Source organism: Odontesthes bonariensis, chromosome 15 (assembly GCF_027942865.1).
Source record: "Odontesthes bonariensis isolate fOdoBon6 chromosome 15, fOdoBon6.hap1, whole genome shotgun sequence".
Lineage (NCBI taxonomy): Eukaryota > Metazoa > Chordata > Actinopteri > Atheriniformes > Atherinopsidae > Odontesthes > Odontesthes bonariensis.
This window is the reverse complement of record NC_134520.1, coordinates 29,160,588-29,181,491: the sequence shown is the minus strand read 5'-3', so window position 1 is coordinate 29,181,491 and position 20,904 is coordinate 29,160,588. Positions and strand designations below refer to the sequence as shown.

Below are 20,904 nucleotides of genomic sequence, written 5' to 3'. Positions count from 1 at the left end.
GGCTTATGTGTGTGTGTGTGTGTGTGTGTGTGTGTGTGTGTGTGTGTGTGTGTGTGTGTGTGTGTGTGTGTGTGTGTGTGCGTGCGTGTGTGTGCGTGAGTGTGGGTGAGTGTTTTCTGCCAGCAGCAACTCCCCCTGTCCTAATCCACTCACTTACCTGAGTTTTTTCCCAGGAGGGACAAGAACTCCTGCCGATACACACACATACATATGAAAGAAAGGAGCAGCTGGCTCATTCCAGCTGCATACCGGTTAAATGAAGCAACATTTCGCACATCTGTGCGTGCTTGTGTTTATGTGTGCAAGGTAATAGTCTGTACTCTGCAACGCTTTGGGTGGGTGGGTGGGGTGAAACCCATAAATCTTTCAGGTCTAAACAGCAACAAAACAGTCATAAATATTGTAGGATTTTTTATTTTTTTTTTGCAATAATGAGACTAAAAATAGAAATGAAGATCTTTACCCCAGGAATTAACGGAATGTTTGTTACACCCAGTGTTATTGTTAGCAAACACAAATTCCCGGAAATGTTTTGGTTAATTTTTCTGCTCTTTCCACATTTTATTCTTTTAAAGAAAAAGAAAAAAGAAACTCAATTGGCTCAACCTTTATTTTACTGTATTCTGGCCAATTTTGGGTTGCAACATTTAAGCAGTGGGAGTGTAGACACCAGCTAATGACAGAACACAGGTTTGAAGACAAACAAAACCAACAATCACTTTAAAACACTGAATCACACACGCAGACATACATGGCCAGAAAGATGTGCTCAGAAAGTAAACTTGTGTCAAAGCAGCACCTTCCTACTTGGTTTATTGGGAATATGGATGTTTATTTGTGATTTAAAATGTAACCAGTATGAAAGAAATATATGAAAAAAAGGTCAGTACTTTGTTTTGTGACTTACCTGCAGTCTCTCTCCCTTCCTCATATTAGTCAATCTGCATTAGTCAGTCTGGTAAAGGGGAACTTTGTTTTGACTTGTAAAAAATCTGAGTAAACATCACGAGATGTTTGCTTTCCTAGTCCGAAACTCAGGTAAAGTTTCCACCAAATAGCAGTTCACACATTAAACTTTAAGACTAGGTGCTTCTGACTAATTTTGAAGTATACTGACTTTTGTTATCAACATTCCTGGGCCTGAAACTACCCTAGAGCACCCGAGGGTTGAGATACTGCAGTTCATGACTTTTGTTCCTGGCTCTGCACACCGTTTTGCTGTGTGAGCTTTTGATGGCAACGCTGTGGCCTATTCAAAAATGACAACAAATTAATGTGTATGGATATACATTTGCAAGGCTCAAGCGGAGATTTGTTTTAATGACAGTTGAGTTACATCTTGCAACTCTAGGGAGAGCCAAAGAGTACAATAATTAGTCAAATTCGCTCGTTACTTTCAGTGATTTTGAATTTTAACATCAAAATTCCAAGGCACAGCAAATGCAGTATGACTGCAGCTAAGTGGTAGGAGGGCACAAATTGAAGAGCTTCATCTACAAATTGAAACTGCCAGCAGGTGTACTTTTTAGTCGCAAATAGCGGTGCTGGGCTAAGATCATGTACTTATCTTATTTGCTGTTATCATATTTTTGTATCAATTCAGGTGATGAGACATCCAGTGGCCGCGGTCCTAAAATAAAGGACATGGATTCTCGTCATCACCGTCCAGTCCCTCCTTATCAACACTCACCTCCACAGGTAGGTAGAAATGTATAAAAATAGTCTAAATAATAACTTTTGTTGACATGTGATTAATGATATCATTGCCTTTGTCAATTTGTTAAAGTGAGTATACTGGTTAATTAGTAGCACCATAAAACAATTCTTCATAAGTCTACATTACAGTCCCACCAGCAGCGTTAGCTGAGTTTGGGTTGAAACTTTTTGAATGTCACGTCCATGACTAACATGTCACCTGTTACTTAACAATATAACAGTTGCATGCAGTGTCTGTTAATGGAACTGCAGTGCAGAAAGTGACATGTAAATGTAATTTTGCAGTAAGTTTGCGACTTTTACAGAGAAGGGACTAGTGTCCTCTCTTACACACAGTCAGCACATTCAGATGTTGATGTGTTAAAGCGCATTTTTGAGAGATGATGTAAGTAAGCATCAAAAGTTACCTCCAGGAAGTCAGTCATCAGAAATCAGTGAAAACAATAGCTCCATATGTAAGGGTTATGTCTTTCAGTGTGTTAATAGCTTGAAGCCTGTATGTGATCGAGTATGTACAAGCCAGCAAATGAACTTAAAAGAAATTTACTCATGTAAGTACAGAGAGATATTTGGAAAGGTTGGCCTTTGATAAGCTTTCATGCAGCCTTAGTAACAGATATGTGGCTGTGCATCAGTGCAAAACTTTATATTAAATAAGTTTTAGTGATCACCTCACTCTTTATTTTCTACCTTTTGTCGTGTATAGCACCACTATTTGTGTCACCTAAACGTAATACCCTTAAGTATACCTCAAAAAATGTTGTCTTTACTTCAAAAATAAAAAAAAAAACACTGCAAGAAACCTAATATTAGATACGCATTTTTATATACCTAGTTGTGTATACAACTATTAGCAGAACAAGTACGGTGAGTATAATAGTATCATTTTTTATTTTTCTGTATTTTATATCCTCTGACAGGTGGCTGTTCACGGCTCAGCCCACATGATGACTATTGAACCTCTGACCTTGCTAACTCTACTACTCCTACTGCTGTCTCCGTGGGAACCACGCTGACTATGAAGAGACAGATCTGCAGATGGACAGAGATGTAAAAGGTTGAAAGACAGCCATGTGCTGTTCATTATGTGGGGAAGTTGAGTACTTGGAGTTTCAGTAAGCGCAGCTCAACTGCTCTCTTTGGTTTTACTTTGGGTGACCTACCTGATGGGACAAGCTGCTAATTTATTACAGCTGCCAGTGCACAGTATGCATTTTTCTATTACCTGTACTGACCTCTGCATATGTTCATTTGTATTTAACTTTGATAGATAGACTGCACTACTGACTTTTATGAAGAGCTTTGTAAATACAAATATATATAAATTATATATTTATATGAAGTATTTCGGTAGATAACAATGGCTTGATGTGTATATATAGATTAATATAGAAAAAAAAACTTGGACATTAATGGATATTTGTATTGACCTTTACTTGAAAGCTAGACCTTTAAGTAAACACACCAGTACAGTAAAGGCACATGTGAAATAAACAGGATGTTAAGGAGGCGATGAGGCACACTCTTAAAAAAACAGCTAGTTATCTGATACTTCTACTACTTGTAAGTCTGTGCACATTTGTCTCACATTGCAAGCGCTACCTCCACAGGAATGTATCAATGTTGTAATAATTTCAGATATGGAGGAAAAACATTTCACAAATGTATTGGGCAGCATTAAGTCCAGGATGCAGCAACAGAGCCCCCACAAAATAGAGTTGGGCGAACTTGTTTTGTTGAGTGTGTAGGTTGCTTATTGAAAAATTGTTGTTTCCATAGCAAAGGGCCGTATTCCTGCAGTCTGCATCCAGTGAGTCAGATTTGGGCAGACTGTAGCCCATTGACCTTCTTTACCCACTCAAACAGGCTCTTTAGTTCATGCAAGCACTGTAGTTTATATCTCTTCGGCAAGTATGATGACAGTTTCAGAGACTGTTTAACTGTCACGTAAAAACTGAATTAATCCAGAAGTGTCTCTATAATCGCCAAGTTTTCTTCCAGGAAACTGTGTCCTTGGGTCATTTGTCTTTTCTTGTTCTGCAATAAATTATATAGCCTTGGTAATTGTATGCAAAAACACTACTTCTCCTTCTCATGTAGACAAAGTTAAAGAAGCATTGCCAAGAAGGGGATAGCGATGTTTCGCTCAGCAGCCAAAACAAGAAAAGATGAAGCACCTAAATAAGATTCTGACTTAATGAATACATTTACAGTCAACTCATTTTTATATGCAAAGGCTGAAATGTCATGTGCATTCAAAGGCTGTCTAGTTCCAAATGTGAATGTCTCATAAAATTAGATATGATAAAAGACAACAAATTATTGTATTGGTATTTTTCTATCCCCATGTCTGATTTGTGTCTTTAGGATGTCTCCAGTGAAGTCAAGAGAATGAGAGAAAGATTATGGCACAGCTGATCCAAAAATGGGATTTAAAAGTAATTCACATTAATTAAGATGATCAAATCCTTCTGACTCTTTAATGAGCCTCAACTCCCCCAAACTGCACACAGCAGCAGCACAAAACCGGAATTAAATGCATTCAGAAGCGTGCAAAAGACCAAGTGAAGGGATCCATGTCTATCTCTGTCGATGGTTGATTGGCTTACTGCTGATATGGATCACATCGTCCTACATATTTTAACTTTCTCAGATATATGCAAGATTTGTTTTCAAGTGGTTTCATAATATACATTTTATGTTACACTTAATTTTGTTTTCCATTATGTGCTGTAATATTTTTACACATATATCTACTTCAACTGACATAGTTTATTTATCTGAGAATCTGACTGACAGATGAGACAACTTTAGAAGTAACATTAAGAGCATAAGTGCATGAATTATACAGGCAAGGAATCCAAACATTATCATTATTTTTTAATGTTATTCCTAAATTAGATACAATTTTGAATTGAAGCCAACTCTTACATTGTTCACAACTCAAACTGGGTGACTTGGATATAAACAAAGTTGCAGTATCGATCATACAGAGACCCTAAACTGGATGGGTTGATTTAGAAATCATGCTGGTTCACAGTTTATTGTTCTTTCTCCGTCTGCAGTAAGACCAGGGTTGGCTACTATTGTGTTTTGGAATATACAGAGCATTTACAGCTCTCAAAAGAAGATGTCTTGTGATAATATAACTAACAATTTGGTAATACAATTTTAACCGGCTACAAAGTTGAGAAATCTTTGTAGTGACAGAAGTGTGAAACCTTTCACAGTGTATCTGCACATACGTTTGAGCAATACATCCTGTTCCTCGTCCGCTGTGCAGCCCCAATTGTCATCAGTGTGTGTGTTAAAATGTGTTTGTGTGCCAGGAGTAAGCTTTGCTGTGTCATTGTTAACTCCAATCATTAAGCAGCTTCATCCAAGTTTTAACAGCTCTACTAGTTTAGTAATACTAGTTTTATTGTTATGTAGCATTGTGCAGGGCATCAGGATGCAATAAACAACCTGTTAGCTACAACTGTGGTTTCTCTATCCACACTCCATGAAACACAAGTAAATAAGCCAATAACTCTTAATTCAATGTGTCCTGCTCCTCGGTTGTATCATCAATCATCAGTTCAATGTCCCCAATAATAAAGTCTTTTGAAATACATAGTGTAGTTCTGTCTTATATATAAAGCACGGAAGTCTGAGTAGAAGATGGACAACACATGGCACATGGCAACATATACACCCTCAAATCAGACCTCCAGGATTAACAATTATTGATGATAATTGGAAAAGCCTTCAATGAAAGCCTTCATGTTATCGTTGAAAAAGAACCCACTGCAGTCCTATGTGCATGACCTCTTTTGTACATATTTTACAACAGGTTTTGGGTTTTCCCCACTGCAGAAGCTTTGATTTGACACAGATTGAGACCACAGGTTTAATGAGTCATTGACACCAAAGTTCCTTTCATTGCACCAGTAAACCCTCTTGTTTCCATTCAAGTCACTTTAAAGTTATTGAAAACCTCTCACCAACTTCACATTCACAAGTTTTCCTTGTTGCACAATTTTCCCGAGTGGAAATGCCTTTTGCATCACTTTGTAGACATTGATCAGAAAATGTAGGATCACGTTTGGTATCTTTTGCATCCCTTCAATCTCCTCTTGAATAGACAATACAGTACTGTAGGTTTGAATAAGGTTTGGCTGCAGCAGCCTACTTTCAAGCTTCTGCTTCAGAGGCCTAAAAAATCTATTTTGACCTCTGCTTGTATCAGGTCATTGTCATACCACACAAAAAAAGCTGCTTATTATAAAAACAAAGACATGACCTGTTTGTTTTTATTTCCTTAGCAGTGGATTTAAGGGTTGGTGCATCCACCACATCAGTGTTCTTAAAACATGTTTAAACATGCACGCGACTGAAGCCATCAGGAATTTATGAATATATTATGTGGGAACATGGTTGCAGGTCTTTGGCCCTGTGAGAGATTACTGTGATTGGATTGGCATGGTCATGGATTTGGCATAGACTGCTGTGCTGGCACAGGAAGCTGCCAGGGGATGATATGAAATAAAGACATGATTGAATGCAAATTGCCAATGAGAAAAAGGCACAGAGAGAGGGAGAGAAAGCTTGAAGGAAGAAGACAGAGGATTCCTCATCTTGATGTTTCTACATCTGAGTGCCGCATATATTCTAAATCAGCCACATATTGTTGTTTAATTGTGTATTTTAATTCTATATTTTAGTATTTTTTTATTGTTGATCTTTGTTGAACCTTTGAGTGCTGCTTTCATTACTTACATAATGCTTTTCAGACAACAAGAGCTAAAGGGTCAGTAAAACCTGCTCATCTCCGAACGTAAGAACACAGGGACAGAAAAGCAGGAGCAAAATGGGGTTAACTAGTGGTGAAAATAAAACAATACGAGCATGAACCAGGGCAAAAACAGGCTGTGAGACGGGACATTTACAGGATCTTCTTTCAAAAGGCTTATGAAGTTTCTCGGCTGAATAATATCCTTCCTCTGTGCCAGCGCTAATGAAATTAGAGCTCCAATTATTTTGAACCTATCTCAGGGTTATGAATGAGGTCTGTGCTATTTAAATCATATGTATCATCATCAGTGTTTGCAGCCTTTAAGGCACACATCAGATTACTTACGATGGTTAAGTTGCAAAGCTCAAAACAATTTCATTGTAGTCTTAAGTTAAAAATAATTAGTTAAAATTAGACTAGAGGCTGAAGTTATTAAGAAACTCATACACACAAACAGCTAAATGTTATCTATAATTACACATGTAATCACAACTGTTCTTCTCTGTCCTGAATAGATACTTCAGATTGTTAGGAAACCAGTGAGATCCTTCAACATCTGATCCATGTGAATGTGAACAGTCTTTTGTTTCTGAATGCTTGTAGGTGCATAAAACAGGCTTGCATATCAGTTACTGTCAGATAAGCGTTAAGGGTGTGACATTATAGTCTAAATTTGGTATGTGTGTTTCGGACTCATTTAATCCTGAAAGCTGATCGTGTTCATAGTGGTTGGCAGTCTCCTTATCCAACGTCAGTGCTGTACTGCCGAAGCAATCTAGGATTGAGTGTGTTGCTCAAGGCTGTTTAAACTTCATTTTCTGTGTGAAAAAGCGAGCACAGAATCAACATCTCCATTTTTCAGCCCTCCTAGTATTAATCAAAACTGCTGTTTTATTTATACACCAACAAGACTGAGGACTTAATACCATGCTTGAAGATATGTCTGAAGGTATTTAAGGTTTGAGGTCAATAAAGTACTGTACATTTTGGGGATACCAAAAATTGTGACAGTTTTTCTCACAGAAGATGGATCATGCCACTTCTCATTAGAACTAAGGCAAAATGATCTGAATCACACAATCCTGCAAGTGAGCAAAGGTAACTTCAACCAAAAAGATATATACATATATATATATATATATATATATATATATATATATATATATATATATATGTATTTATGTATATATGTATATATGTATATCTATATATACATTATGTACATTGTTTAAAAAAAAACAAAAAAAATACAACCTTACGATGGGACATGTCACAGCTCCTCTGGATGAAGAAGTCCCAGAAGCACTAAGAGATGTCAGTCTGAGCAACATGACCATGTCGGAGCTATCCCCTGATAAATGGATGTATGAAAAACAGCAGGACTAGTTATTTTACTGACACAAACAAATTGTGAATGAGATCAATTCAAATGTGGTGGTGGTTGGGAGAGCAGGAATTGTAGAACTGGCATCCCTTATTGTGATGGTTGTGTTGTAGAAATAATGTGTTTGTCCCAATTGTTATGTCTTATATCAGTGGTTCCCAAACTTTTTGTGCCCAAGGCACACCAAAGGACAAGTGAAAGTCTCAACGCCCACCTATTGTGCAAAATAGCCCTTATAACACTTGTTATCACTCATATCATGTAACAAGCAACAGGAGGGAAATAAGAGATTATATTATATAATCTCTTATTTCCCTCCTGTTGCTTGTAGGGGTCGTCCTTCACAGGACGTGATTACAGCTTGTATTTAAAGTGGTAAACAAATAATCATTTTTAATCATTTTTAATGGATGACAACAAAATCGGTGAGAATAGGAGAGCATCATTTGAAACTCCTGTGGGCTCATTTTTGTTGTTGTTTGTTGTTGGCTACTTTGATTTATTTCCATTTAATATTTACTGTCACATTTAATTTCTGATTAGCTTTGGAAACTAAATTCACCTAATTCGGGTCGGAAAACTAAATCAAATTAAATTAAACTTAGAGCCTTTGTTACTGTTTACAGCACGTTACAACGCTCATGTTTACACCACAGATCTCACATGCACTCATTGCCACAGAAGATAATATTAATGTTAATGTTAATGTTTAATGTTTGAATAATATTATCATATTTTGATGAAGCCACACATCGTTTTGTTGTTGCATGCAGAGTTAATAGCTCTGCAGAATTATTCATCAATGAAGATTCGTTTGGACATGTTTAAATCTGGACCAAAGTGAGAGGTGAACATGCGATTGCAGTGCCTTTAATTATTACTTTAACATGTCCACAAAATCTGTATCTCCTCCTGAATGTGTTCTCCTGCATTTAAAGTGACTTCCATGGCCTTCTGACCTTTGATGCTAACCCCACAGGAGTTTTCAGGTTTCAACAGGTTCACATTTGACTGGGACCCGTTATCGTTTTTGGCAACGGCTGAGAGATATTATCTTGAATGACAAATGACTTGGATTGAGAGTGGCAGGTAAGCTATTCCATTTTCACCATCTGTATAATTCACTCAATATTTGTGATTATGCAAGTACATTTATCAGCTGTCAGTCTGTATTCTTCATTGCAGATTTCTTCTCATAGCCTCAGCCCTGTAACTGCAGAAGCCATCAAGACACATTGACAGGAGTCAAGAGTACTAATGGTTTAAAGTCTCCTAAAAAGAAAAGATCTGTTGCTCTGACTTACTGACTTAGAAGGAAATAGAGCAAAGCAGAAAATACTTCATTGCACCACAGACTTACAGGTTGCTGTACACAGGTCGTTGCAGGTTAAGCTGCTTGGTCTTTCATTATTTTACCGCCTGACATTTTCACACTTCAATGCATCACTGGCATGCACTTAAAAGTACAGAAGCATAATGATCTATCTGTGCGATACCAATAAGTCTGTGTTTGTGACTGTGAAGAGAAGGGTGCTAATCTTAAAGTTAAAATGGATTGAAGAATAGGGAATATTTAAGTATTAAGTCTTTTCTGAGTGGGCTTAGCTGAGGGCAGATAAAAGAGGGCTGAGAGTTAAGGTGATAAGCTGAGACTTCAATAAGATGATGAAATTGGTTCAATCTTTTGGCTAATTCAAGTGTGTGTGTGCCTGACCTTTCTGCGCTATCCTCACATCATGCCTGAGGAAAACTCAAGTTAAAGATACAAAGCTCAATAGAGACTGAGTTTCGAGGGAGTTTTCCAGCAAAGTTTTATTTGTTTTAGTTAAGTAACCTGGGAATGAAATGTGCAAACAAAGTGGTTTTCGACAGTGTCTGATAACATTTTGACATAACTGCCATGGTGGCCATACCCGACACAGAAATCCTGCTGGTGTGATGTGCCAAGCAGAAAGTCAAGATGATACTTGTGCTTGTCCACAGACTATATCAACATTGTTTCAGTGAATAAGCAATGTAGTGTGAGTACAAACCAGTTTCTAGTGTTGGAGTTTTGATCTGACATGCAATAGCTTGATGGGCCATAAGTATATTTTTATTTTTTCATAACATTCTCATCTGAAAACTGGCTGCATCAGCAGATTTATAAAACAGAAAGGTGCTGCTCTATTACTACACATGTGGGCGGCTGTGCATGTTCGTTAATTTCTCTTAACTGTTAAAGAGCAACTTTTTTGTCCTCAGGGCTCAGATGGCATCTCCTTCAACACACTGATCCTGACAGCATTTATACTGCCAAGATAATAAATTCCTGGCTGGATTCAAACTGTGTGTGGGGAGTAGAGCATGTTTGTCTGTGTGTTGGATTGTTTTTTCTCAAACAATTTTACTTTGAATCAGGGTGCCTGTACAGGTTAAAATTTGTTCTAAACCAGCTGATGAAGTGATGAATATCCCTGACTATAGGAAAAGTTTCCACATTTAACTTACATTGAAGATGGTATAAATATAGTTATAGTTAACGCTCATTTCTCCATAAAACCTTGTGTTTTAACATAGTAGTGATATATACATGGCTCACATTTGACACTTTATAGACTCATTTTCTTGGTGGAGTTCAAACTTGTGATACATGTGGTCATACCAGGTTGGTCATTCCAGGCATACCATGAGTTGATGGTGGTCAGCCAAGTGTATCACGAGGCTTACTGAGACACTTTTACTAATATAAAATGTCAGACAGTCTTCTGTAATTGAAAAAGGCCTTCATACAAGTTACAGGGGATTTTAGGCTTTGTGATCAGACACTTTTTCCAGTGCTTTGAAATGTGAACTCTACATCTACTGTACAGTGGTATGCATTGTTCTTTGTGCTGTGCTTCATACAGATATTGAAAATGAAGAAACATTTACCTGAAAATGATTTACCACCAAAGGTCTCAAATGAGAACTGAACCAGGGATGTTGATGTTGTGTGGAGTTCTAGGGCACCCATGCATGATTGTTGGGCATCTTATCCTAGAATCATATAGCCGGAAACAACAGCTTTGATATTTCCCATTACATTTTCAAAACTCACTGCTGTGATTAGCTCCCATTCAGCAAAAAGAGAATTAGTGAGGTTGGCTGATATTCAAAGTGTAGGACGGGGGTTGAGGTTGGTGCTGAAATCGGATAATATTTTCATGGATCTGCTTTTGTGCACCTTTGCTTTGTCACATTGGAAACGCTCTCCAGTGAATTGTTGGCTCAAAGCTGGAATCACACCACAGTCACACCACATGCATTTCTGTAATATTTAAACAGTCCCAGTTGAGGGCATCAATATAAACATCTTGAACACAGTATTTCATTTTAAATGAAAGATTAAAGCCTGGGGTGATGAAACTTGCTGTGAACTAATCTACTGCTGGGACATTTGAGGGGATTTAATTATTGCACATATTGCTCCACAGAATAGAAACTAAAGTTCTTTAATCTCTTATTGTCTGATATGGTACATTATGTTATTAATTAACATGACTAACCCTGAGTCTAACCTGTGTGGCATTAACGTCACTCCCACACATTTCAGCTTTGCTCTCTTCTGCCACATCCAATTTGTAAGTAAAGAGGACTATTTTAAACCCTTTTGTTGATTCAAAGTCCAATAAATTACACTTCCATTCAGCTGAATTTTTGAGATATCAGTAAAATTTCAAGGCGACCACTGACCTTCCTGGCTAGCCTCTGGATGAGGACTGTGTTGGGGATGATTTAGAATGTGAGGACTGGAGAGCGTCAGACAGCTCATCAGTCACATCCACGAGCTCCGCCAAAGAGCCAGAGGAAGGCACTGAATCTCTACCTGCCAATGATCTCTCTGCAGATATACATACTGAATCTAAGGCTGCTGAGTGAGCCAGGATAGTCTGCAGAATTGTTAATTTTATCTTTATTATACCTGCCTCTCGCTGAATCATGTATTCACTAGCAGGAAAACCCTCCAAAAAACAAGCAAATCTCAAATCCTGATCTCAGAATCAACTTTTCAGTGACTACAATTTGTCAGATATTCAGGGGCTGCAGGCCAACTGAACACTGTCAGAGAGGAATAATTCAGCTAAACCCTTTTAGCTTTGAAACTCCCTGCCAGAAAATCTGAAATCTTCAGAGACATTATCGGCCAAATCAAAGCCACCTTTTATGAAAGCATATCATAAACACAACATATCAGATTTAGATTTATTTTCAAATTCTCATAATGTTATGTGCGTCTGTGCTTCAGATGTATAAAATAACTGCATTGTAACAGACAGGGGAGCTGATTTTTTTTTTTTAAATCCCCATGACTTTGAGGTAAACATGTCAAACTTTTAGCAGCCCACCAATCATTTTCATTGCTCATTTTCCAACTAAGCTTTACACTGCCGCACTTGAATAGTACTCTGTTGCTAATGCTGTAAAACTGTTTTGTCATCAACCACATTTGTGAGGGACTCAAAAAGAGAAAATATCTAATGCGCTCCATATGAAAATAAGATTAACTGACATGGCCAAACAGGATTAAATTAAATTAATTCCAGTTAGTTTTTAAAATGTGAAATTGAGACGAAATATAAAACTAAAATCAAAGCGTAGCCTATTAAAAGCCATAGATATCAAAACAGATTTTGTACATATCAGTAGAGATATGGCATGTTTGCTGAAACTCTTGCTTTTCAGATCTGCAGGTGGCGTTGTTTAGCCCATGGTCCTTAAAACAAGAAGACACACACTCACCATGCACACATAGGGAGTAAGAAGAGAAGGAGTAAGCATCAGCAGTGTCTGCTGCACACTTCTACCAGCAAACATTTCATTGTTCTAAAGCCTGGAAAGAGGAGAGTCGCTTTTAAACCTGCTGATTTCCACAACCATGAAGCGATAGTGTGCGTGCGTATCTGCAGCAGCTGTAACTTGTGCGGCACCTGCACAACACACTCTTTCTCCGTCCCGCTCTCTTTTGTCTCTTACATCTCTGCAGCTCTGAGGAAGAGGAGGAGGAGGAAAAGAAGGAGGAGAAGCAGGGTGTACCTGACACCCTCAGCCGCGAGTCGCAGCTCTCGTCTGCCTCAGAAACACCGCCGCGGGCGCTTCCCTCTCTTGTCAGGCTGTGTGAGTGTCCGTCAACCGGAGCTTTGTGCGCTTTGGACGGGACACGTTACCACTCCAGTCATACTGAACACTCTTTAGAATACACGAATACCAGCAACACACTGAAAACAAGGATCTTTTAAGAACTCCTTCGGGGATTTTTGTGAGGAACAGAACAACAAAAATCAATATCAGAAGATGCGTCTCCCGGCGCTCGTCATTGCTGCGGCGTGTCTGTGTGCGGCTCCGGGCCCGGTGGCCGGGACCGAGAGAAGCTGCTCTGACTTGCGGCAGTTCTACACTGGAAAAGGGTTCACTTTGACAGGGGTACCTCAGACCGAGATCTCCGGTGAGTTATTAGAAGATGGCATGAAAAATAAACAAAAAACAAATAAAATAGCTTTAGTTAAGTCTGGATTTAGACATTTTGTTTTAAAGAAACACGAATTACTTGGTGAAGTCCTCCTTTAATTGTTGGTTATGTTTGGTTGGTCATAGCTTTTCGTGACTTTACTTTGTTATGTGAGAATTCTTACCTCCTGGCAACTTAATATACCATGTTTATTTATCATTTTTACTTCAACAGTGCTGTAAGAAATGCATTTAAAAATCATCATTTTTCATAGACCTCTTTAGGAAATACACAGATTGTGCATTGCAAATGGTGTAAATGAGGAATCCCCACATAAAGCCAAGTTTTAGGTTACATTTACCTGCTTTGTCCCAAATGGCAGGTGTGCAGTTCATGTGTCTCATTGTGCCCATTGGTTTAGCCCATCTTTACACTCCCATACATTTCAACTAAGCACCCCAAGTGAGGTGTTTCCAGGCAATCCTGTACATCTTGATTAAAGTCTTTTCTTGGGCTTTTGCAATGTCTATTGAGGGTAGAATAGCAGGTGGGTGTGAGACTTCTGGAGCTATTCATTACATCTATGGTTGTTTGCTGATTTTTGCACTGTGGGTGTTTTTTGTTTTTTTTAATTGCCTTATTTGCTGTGAACTGCAAGTGTGGTGGAGGTGTGTGTGTAACTTTTAAGATGCTGAAATGGCCTTTCGCTTTATTTGCATAAACTAATAATTAGTTTGCCTGGGGGACAAAGTAGTAGCTAATGTAGCTCAGAAATCTCTAAACATTTTCTTGTCAATCAGCTATCCAAATAGGCGGCAATCATGCATTTAATCAATCAGTCAATTCCCCAGCCAGACCAGTAATCAGTCAGCTTGGGATCCGGTCAGTCTCACATCACACATCAAAGTCATTGTATCCTCTCTCTTTGGTTGCTGCCTTCCACAAATACTAATTAAACTGTCTTGGCCGTGAGGAAGATGAAATTGAGTTGTTTTCCCTCTTTAAGGCAATCTTTTGTCGTTCAGTGTCTCTTCTCGTTTTTCACCTATCAACGAACAGAAGGCAAGGAGCCTCGCAAAGAAGGAGGTGAATGTGAGGCGAGATTAAGGAGTGTTCTCTGTGTGAACAATCTGAAGGTCATTTCATGTTGTGTCAGTGTAAATGCTCTCGTATAGGTTTGTGAGTTATTAATGGTGCATGTGTGTGTATGTGTGGGTGTGTGAATGAGAAAGGCAGCTGGAAGACAGCAGATAATAGTGAGTGGAGAGGAAAGGCGGAGAAAACGGTGAGACAGGTTAACAGAGATGGAGCAAGTGAGTCACTCAAGGTCTCTATCAGAGCCTCACGAACAACTGGAAGAGACCCAGTGTGAATCTTTCCCTCTTTTTCCATTAAAATCTAATCTTTTTTTGATTGATGAAACACACAAGGCTTCAGTCATTTGGACCTTGATCTGCTTTAGTTATTTGAGCAAGAGTTCCCAGAACTCATTGAATCTTACATTCAGGTAAAAACGGAACAATAGAGACAGGTGTCAGATTTCCTCAGAACATGGACTTTCCAGTCTTTCTCATCCCACCTCCCTGATGGGGGTCAGTTCAGCTAATGGCTGACAGAGAGAATTTGTTGCACTCCTGTGCCAGGGTCTCTCATGTGAATTGTTAAATTTCCTGACAGGGTATAACTATGTTACAGGATTACATTTTCAGTTATTTATGAGGATGCCTTTCCTGCATGTTTATCTTTTGGATAATACTGCACCTGCAAGCATTCTTTATTCCAGTGTTTGTACCTATTATTATTTTTTGCAAGCAAGCATGCAGGACAATAATGGAGAAAAAATGCTCAAAAGTCATTGCCTTCCATTCACAACTTTATGTTGTAAAATACTTTTTTTTTCTCTACTGTTGCCAACAGCTGAAAACTGAATTGAGTTTCAAAATGTCCAGATAAGATGTCTCTGTCACCAAAACTAAACGACCAACTTGGTCTCATTATATAGAGTATCATGCAAGTTATCAATCCATTATGCATCTTTATCTTGTCATCGCTGTACACCGGGGACTGTGAAGGGTTGACACCCTGTTCTCTTGTTTTACCATAACCCCAACCATTTAATGGCATACAAGAGACACAAAAAGGTTTAAATGTAAATTCATATGGATGAAGTGCAGCATTTGCAAGACTTTTTTTAATTCCATGACAAGTGACCGTGTTGGAAGGGTTGAATGGGATGAATTCCAGAAAAGTTTCACAGAAGAGAGCTGGAAACCTTAAGAAATGGAAATGTATTCACACGCATGACACTGTAGCAACTCGTTATGACACTAAGTTAAGTAGTATTATTTTAGTTTCCATAAATATGCGATACATTTGCGATATTTATAGTCCTCTGACCTGCCTGTGGATATTGATGAATAGCTGTTGGGATCTCAGCTCTTTGGACATAAGTATTTAAAATAAAACCTAGTCCAAATTAATCTCTTCCTGTTTTTTTTTTGTGGGAAACTAGTGTAATGTGGCAAACTGTATGTGTGTGTCATTATACTGCAGCTCTGCTAACCACAATATGTTTATATACATATGTGTGCAGTCACAGAGGTTTAGAGATGAGAGGATTAGGTTAACATTTTTTTGGTTTTAGGATGTGCATCCTGCCCCATCAGCAATAAGTGAAGTGCAGTGGATGTTAGGGGACAAACTGAACCGTGCCCTTTTCCCAATTTTCACCCTTGTTCTGTATTCTTCTTTGATTTTCACATCTTTTTGTAACTCCCCATAGAAGACATTTCTATCCTTCCATGAATCATATGATATTTTAAAAGATGGGTATGTTCTGTAAACTCCAATAGATGGAAAAAATACTTACTTTTCTGTGTATTTTCTGATTACTCATTAAATGACTTACATTGTTGCTGGGATCCCTACAGTGTTGTGGGATTTTCCAAGTCAGCATGTGTAAAGATTTGCAAAAGCCCATATTTCACACAGCATGCAGTCAAAGATCAAGGCAGAAATGCAGTGTGTGTCAATGTGTGTGGGCATTATTTGAAAACAGTTTTAATCACATAATACTGTAATTTCAAGTGTATAATGAGAATTGGGAGGATATTCTTGTATATAATGCCTGATATTTCCAGGCCTTAACAGTGGTTGACACTTTAACAGTTAAGCAGACTTGTGTTTGAAAGTTGAGATTATGAATGTGTTACTAAAATCTGTGTCGAATAAAAAGAAGATGCTCCAAATTCAAACATAGTGTTTTTAAAAAGCCTATTATTTTCAGCCTCGGATCCTATCTTTTGTCCTATAGATTTACCACAATGTGAATGCCTGAATAGAAGCTGTCTTTATGCTGTCTACCCATCTGTCTTTGTGCCTGCGAGGGTTTTTAACAAATATATCGTAACCTCCGCCTGGTCAATAGTTAAAGACTAGCTTCTCCTATAGCATAAGTGTGTGTGTGTTTAAAAGTCAGTGAAAGCCAACACCTTCTCCGGGGAAGACACTAAGCTTTATTCACACATGCTTTGTCTGTGTGGAGCAGCACACACCCATGTGATCGAGTGATACCTTGAAACAGAAGCAGACGACATAACCTGTTCAATTCATAGTTGAAGATTTTGATACCTTTCTTGGTTTCACATGGAATTTTTGTCCTAGATATTGATATTTATGTTTATGTTTATGCATTTAGCAGATGCTTTTATTCAAAGTGACTTACAAATGAGGATATACCTTCAAAGCTAACAATAAGCTACATAGAAGGAAACCACAAGTCAGACTCTGTCAGAGGTGACAGTGTAGTGATAGAGTGCAGGCATAGAGGGAAGTACAGAAAGATAAAGTGCTGTAGATGGAGTAGGGAAGTACAAGGTAAGTGCTAAGATAAGAGATGCTCTCTGAAGAGCCGGGTCTTCAAGAGCTTCTTGAAGATATTCAGGGACGCCCCTGTTCTGGTGGCGCTCGGTAGGTCATTCCACCATCGTGGAACGACACATGAAAAGAGTCTGGATGGTCTTAAGCGTGGTGTAGGCACTGCTCGACGACAACCCTGTGACTACCGGAGTGACCGAGTTGTGACATAAGCCTTTGCAAGAGCATTCAAGTAGATGGGAGCCGTTCCATTAAGGACTCTGTAGGCTAACATCAGTGACTTGAATTTGATGCGGGCGGCTATGGGTAGCCAGTGGAGTTCAATGAACAGAGGGGTGACGTGTGCTTTTTTTGGCTGATCGAAGACCAGACGTGGCGCCGCATTCTGGACCATCTGTAGTGGTTTCACAGCACAGGCTGGGAGACCAGTTAGGAGAGTGTTGCAGTAGTCAAGGCGGGAGATGACCATGGCTTGCACCAGCTGCTGAGTCATAACATGATCTTTAAAGGTTAGTTGGTCATCAATCATGACACCCAAGTTTCTAGCTACCTTTGATGTAGCAAGAGATAGGGATTCAGTTTGGATGCAGATGCTGTGGTGTATGGTTGGTTTGGCTGGGAAGACGAGCAGTTCAGTTTTCGAGAGGTTTAGTTGGAGGTGATGGGCTTTCATCCCACATGGGATGAACCATCACATTATTTAATGTTTAAATGGCAGAGGTTTACAGAGTACAAATGTTTTAGGTCGAGTGAACATTAGTTTAGGATGCATTACAGGTTTGGTTATTAGTCAGTACCTAGCAATTAAACAAGCTCTGTTAGATACTCAGCTCCACGGGCGGACTAGTAATTGATACCATTATTTTTTTAGTGAATTTTTCAACCACCTTGAGCCCAAATTAAATCAGATTTCTTAGATATGTCTTCTCATCTGCTGCTGTTTTGTAACTATTATGGTTTGGTTGCTCAAGATGAATATCTGCTGTTGCTAATTCTTCAATTAAAGAACTCATATGCTCATTTAATTGTTCATAATATCATTTGGGGGTCTACGAGAGCTTCATATACTCTACCGTTTGAAAAACACGTGATCCTTTTCATTCTGTTCTTTTCTCACCTTTTGTGGCACCTTTGTGTCTGAAACACAAATATGAGCACACATAATGAGGATTTCAAGTACTCAGTTTCTCATGTTTCTGACCTGTTTTACTCAATGCACCTGAGTAAATCTAAGCTTATGACATTGAACTACGTACATGAGGACTCTTCTTGCCTATGTATTTTGAAGTTTACATTACTTGTGACAATCCTTTGAGTGCTAAAAGGTTTACTAAGAATTACAGTGTTTAACTGAACCAAGTATGGCTATTTTCCAGTTTAACAGATGCCGGCTCATATCTGCTCACAGTGTCTCTGGGGCGCATGGGCGCTTATGTATGGATGTGAGGGAGGAAACTGATACTGTCCGTCATCTGTCACACATCACATGCTCACTCAGGCGCTCACAGCACACACCACCATGTGGAACACTGAATACCCTGCATACACTTGCATACTGTCACGCAAACACTCCCAGGGTCTCTCTTCCCCTCTATAATTTTGCACTCCTTCCTCTTCCTTCCTCTTTGTGTTTGTGTGATCTATGAGTGGCAGGGCTGTGTGTTTGAGACAGGACCTTGGTAGGACGTTAAAAGCAGAGCTGTGAATCTTTCATGATGTCTGATGCAGCAACATGTAATAGAGAGGGTGAAACAGGCAGAGATAGAGGTGAGGTGGAGGAAGAAAGGGTGAGAGGCGAAGGAGGATGAGAGGAATGGCGGCAGCTTATGTTTTCTGTTATCTCTCCTTTATCCTTGCCTCACCAAGGGGTGCTGCTACAACTGTTTTTGATACAGATACTGGCTCTTGTGCTCGGGTCGGATCCTTCTGTTGTGTCTCTTATTAAAATTCTTAAATATTTCACATTACACAGGAGAGCAAATGCCTTTTCAGGACATAAAAGAAAAAAAAACTCTTTTATACAACAATTTTCTTAGAGTAGAACTCGTACTCATGGTTTGAATAAAATCAGTATTAGCTTGTTCAGCTAACAGTAGCTAATGAGTGATACCCCCAAGCAAATGACCTGAATAGGTTACTTTTGTTTTCGGTGTTATAAGGTCACATAACTAAATCTTTGTTCATGACTGAAACATCTAGAGTTTCTAGATGTTATTAGAGTTTTGGTTGCAACAGGACCATCTCTGCCCTGCTCTGGAGGTTCATGCTCCAGTAACCCTTGATTAGCAGAAAACCGTAGTTACTTTTCAGCTGTTACTTTTGCAATGTTGATAGAATAACCCTTAGCATTAAGGCCAATGATAAGCCAACAAACAGAATTATGTTAGAACAGTGTTCACATTATAGCCATATGGGTTTTACTCGGTCATTACTGCAATAAAATAGTGATAAGATAGTGTGGTAAAAAGAAAAATACTCAATATCCATTACATGACTGATAGGTGGTGATAAGATTATTCCCAAACCCTTAATAAAGAGCTGGGAAATAAAGGATTCTGGGAACATAGGACCACTGGAGAAAAAAAAAATTTGTGACTGTATAATGAACAATGTATAATCCAATATTTTCAATGAACTGTAACTACATACATTAGCAATCATATTTGCTTGTATAATTAGGGCTGATAACACAGACACAAGCCCAGACATCCGTTTGTGTACCTCAATACAATCATTGACCATTTGTTTTTAACAGGTATTTGCCACTGGTATACTAAGTATGTATGTATATATAACAAACCGTTTTTTTTTTTTTGCACAAGCAGACAAATACAATCATATAAAACATATATGAGAGTATATCATGTTGATTTTTCGTGATTAGGAATCTAACAATTGGTGAATCTGATTGAAAACCACAGAAACTTAACTTGTCCATTGGACAGGGGCATGTAAATCAAAATGTACTCTGACCCCAAAGCTTACCCTGATTCATTGTTAGTTATCCTCTAAACGGGACTACATTTACAAAATGTACTACATCATGCTGAATTTAAAAAGTATTTACAATTAGCAAATTCCAACCATGAAGCCATTAGGGATATTTTTACCTTAGTAAGAGATCAAGTCAGTAGTGGAGTAATTTTAGCTCAGACTTCTTTTAGCATGAAATCTGTCCATGAAGCAAGGGATCAGGATGAATTGGTAGGTGGGCAACGCAGCCAATAGATTATTTTCCTTTTTCATCTAAAACCAATTTTCATTGTTTGACTGTGACTATACAATCGGTTTAATTTCATGATTGCCAGAACATTACCAAACAGCCAAAGAAATATCAGGATTAATGTCCTAGATGTGCTGTCAGAGGACAAGAGCCTGCCTGGTTGCTCAAATTGGAGAACTTGATGGAAGCAGTGTAATTTCAATGATGCTCATTTAAATTCAAGGTGTGCACCCATACTATAGAGGATGACTGTTAGTAAAGACAGAGATGATTAAATTCCTCCAGTAATAACATATAATCATGAAAACTGATGAATACAAAGGTCATCATATATTATAGGAGTGGTGAGTGCAGAGAAAAACAAAGAGCTAAGGGGCAAATGCACAAGCCGTTCGATGCCTTAACATCAATCTTTGCACCTAAAATCAATGTGCTACAAACCAGTATAGCTGCTCAGTAACCTC

The 20,904-nt window shown here is 38.5% G+C and overlaps 2 protein-coding genes across 2 annotated transcripts in view; both read left to right on the top strand.

Annotated features, from left to right (window-relative positions):
* The window catches only part of LOC142400729 (glypican-5-like), a 52,639-nt gene extending 47,310 nt beyond the window's left edge, over positions 1 to 5,329 (top strand). Inside the window, exons 10-11 of the mRNA XM_075485879.1 lie at positions 1,604 to 1,698; positions 2,637 to 5,329. Coding sequence (XP_075341994.1) covers positions 1,604 to 1,698; positions 2,637 to 2,732 — 191 coding nt within the window. The 3' untranslated portion in view covers positions 2,733 to 5,329. The remainder of the gene's footprint in view (positions 1 to 1,603; positions 1,699 to 2,636) is intronic.
* A 7,315-nt stretch (positions 5,330 to 12,644) lies between these two features.
* LOC142400728 (glypican-1-like) overlaps positions 12,645 to 20,904 on the top strand; it is a 42,740-nt gene continuing 34,480 nt past the window's right edge. The window contains exon 1 of the mRNA XM_075485877.1: positions 12,645 to 13,338. Coding sequence (XP_075341992.1) covers positions 13,188 to 13,338 — 151 coding nt within the window. The 5' untranslated portion in view covers positions 12,645 to 13,187. The remainder of the gene's footprint in view (positions 13,339 to 20,904) is intronic.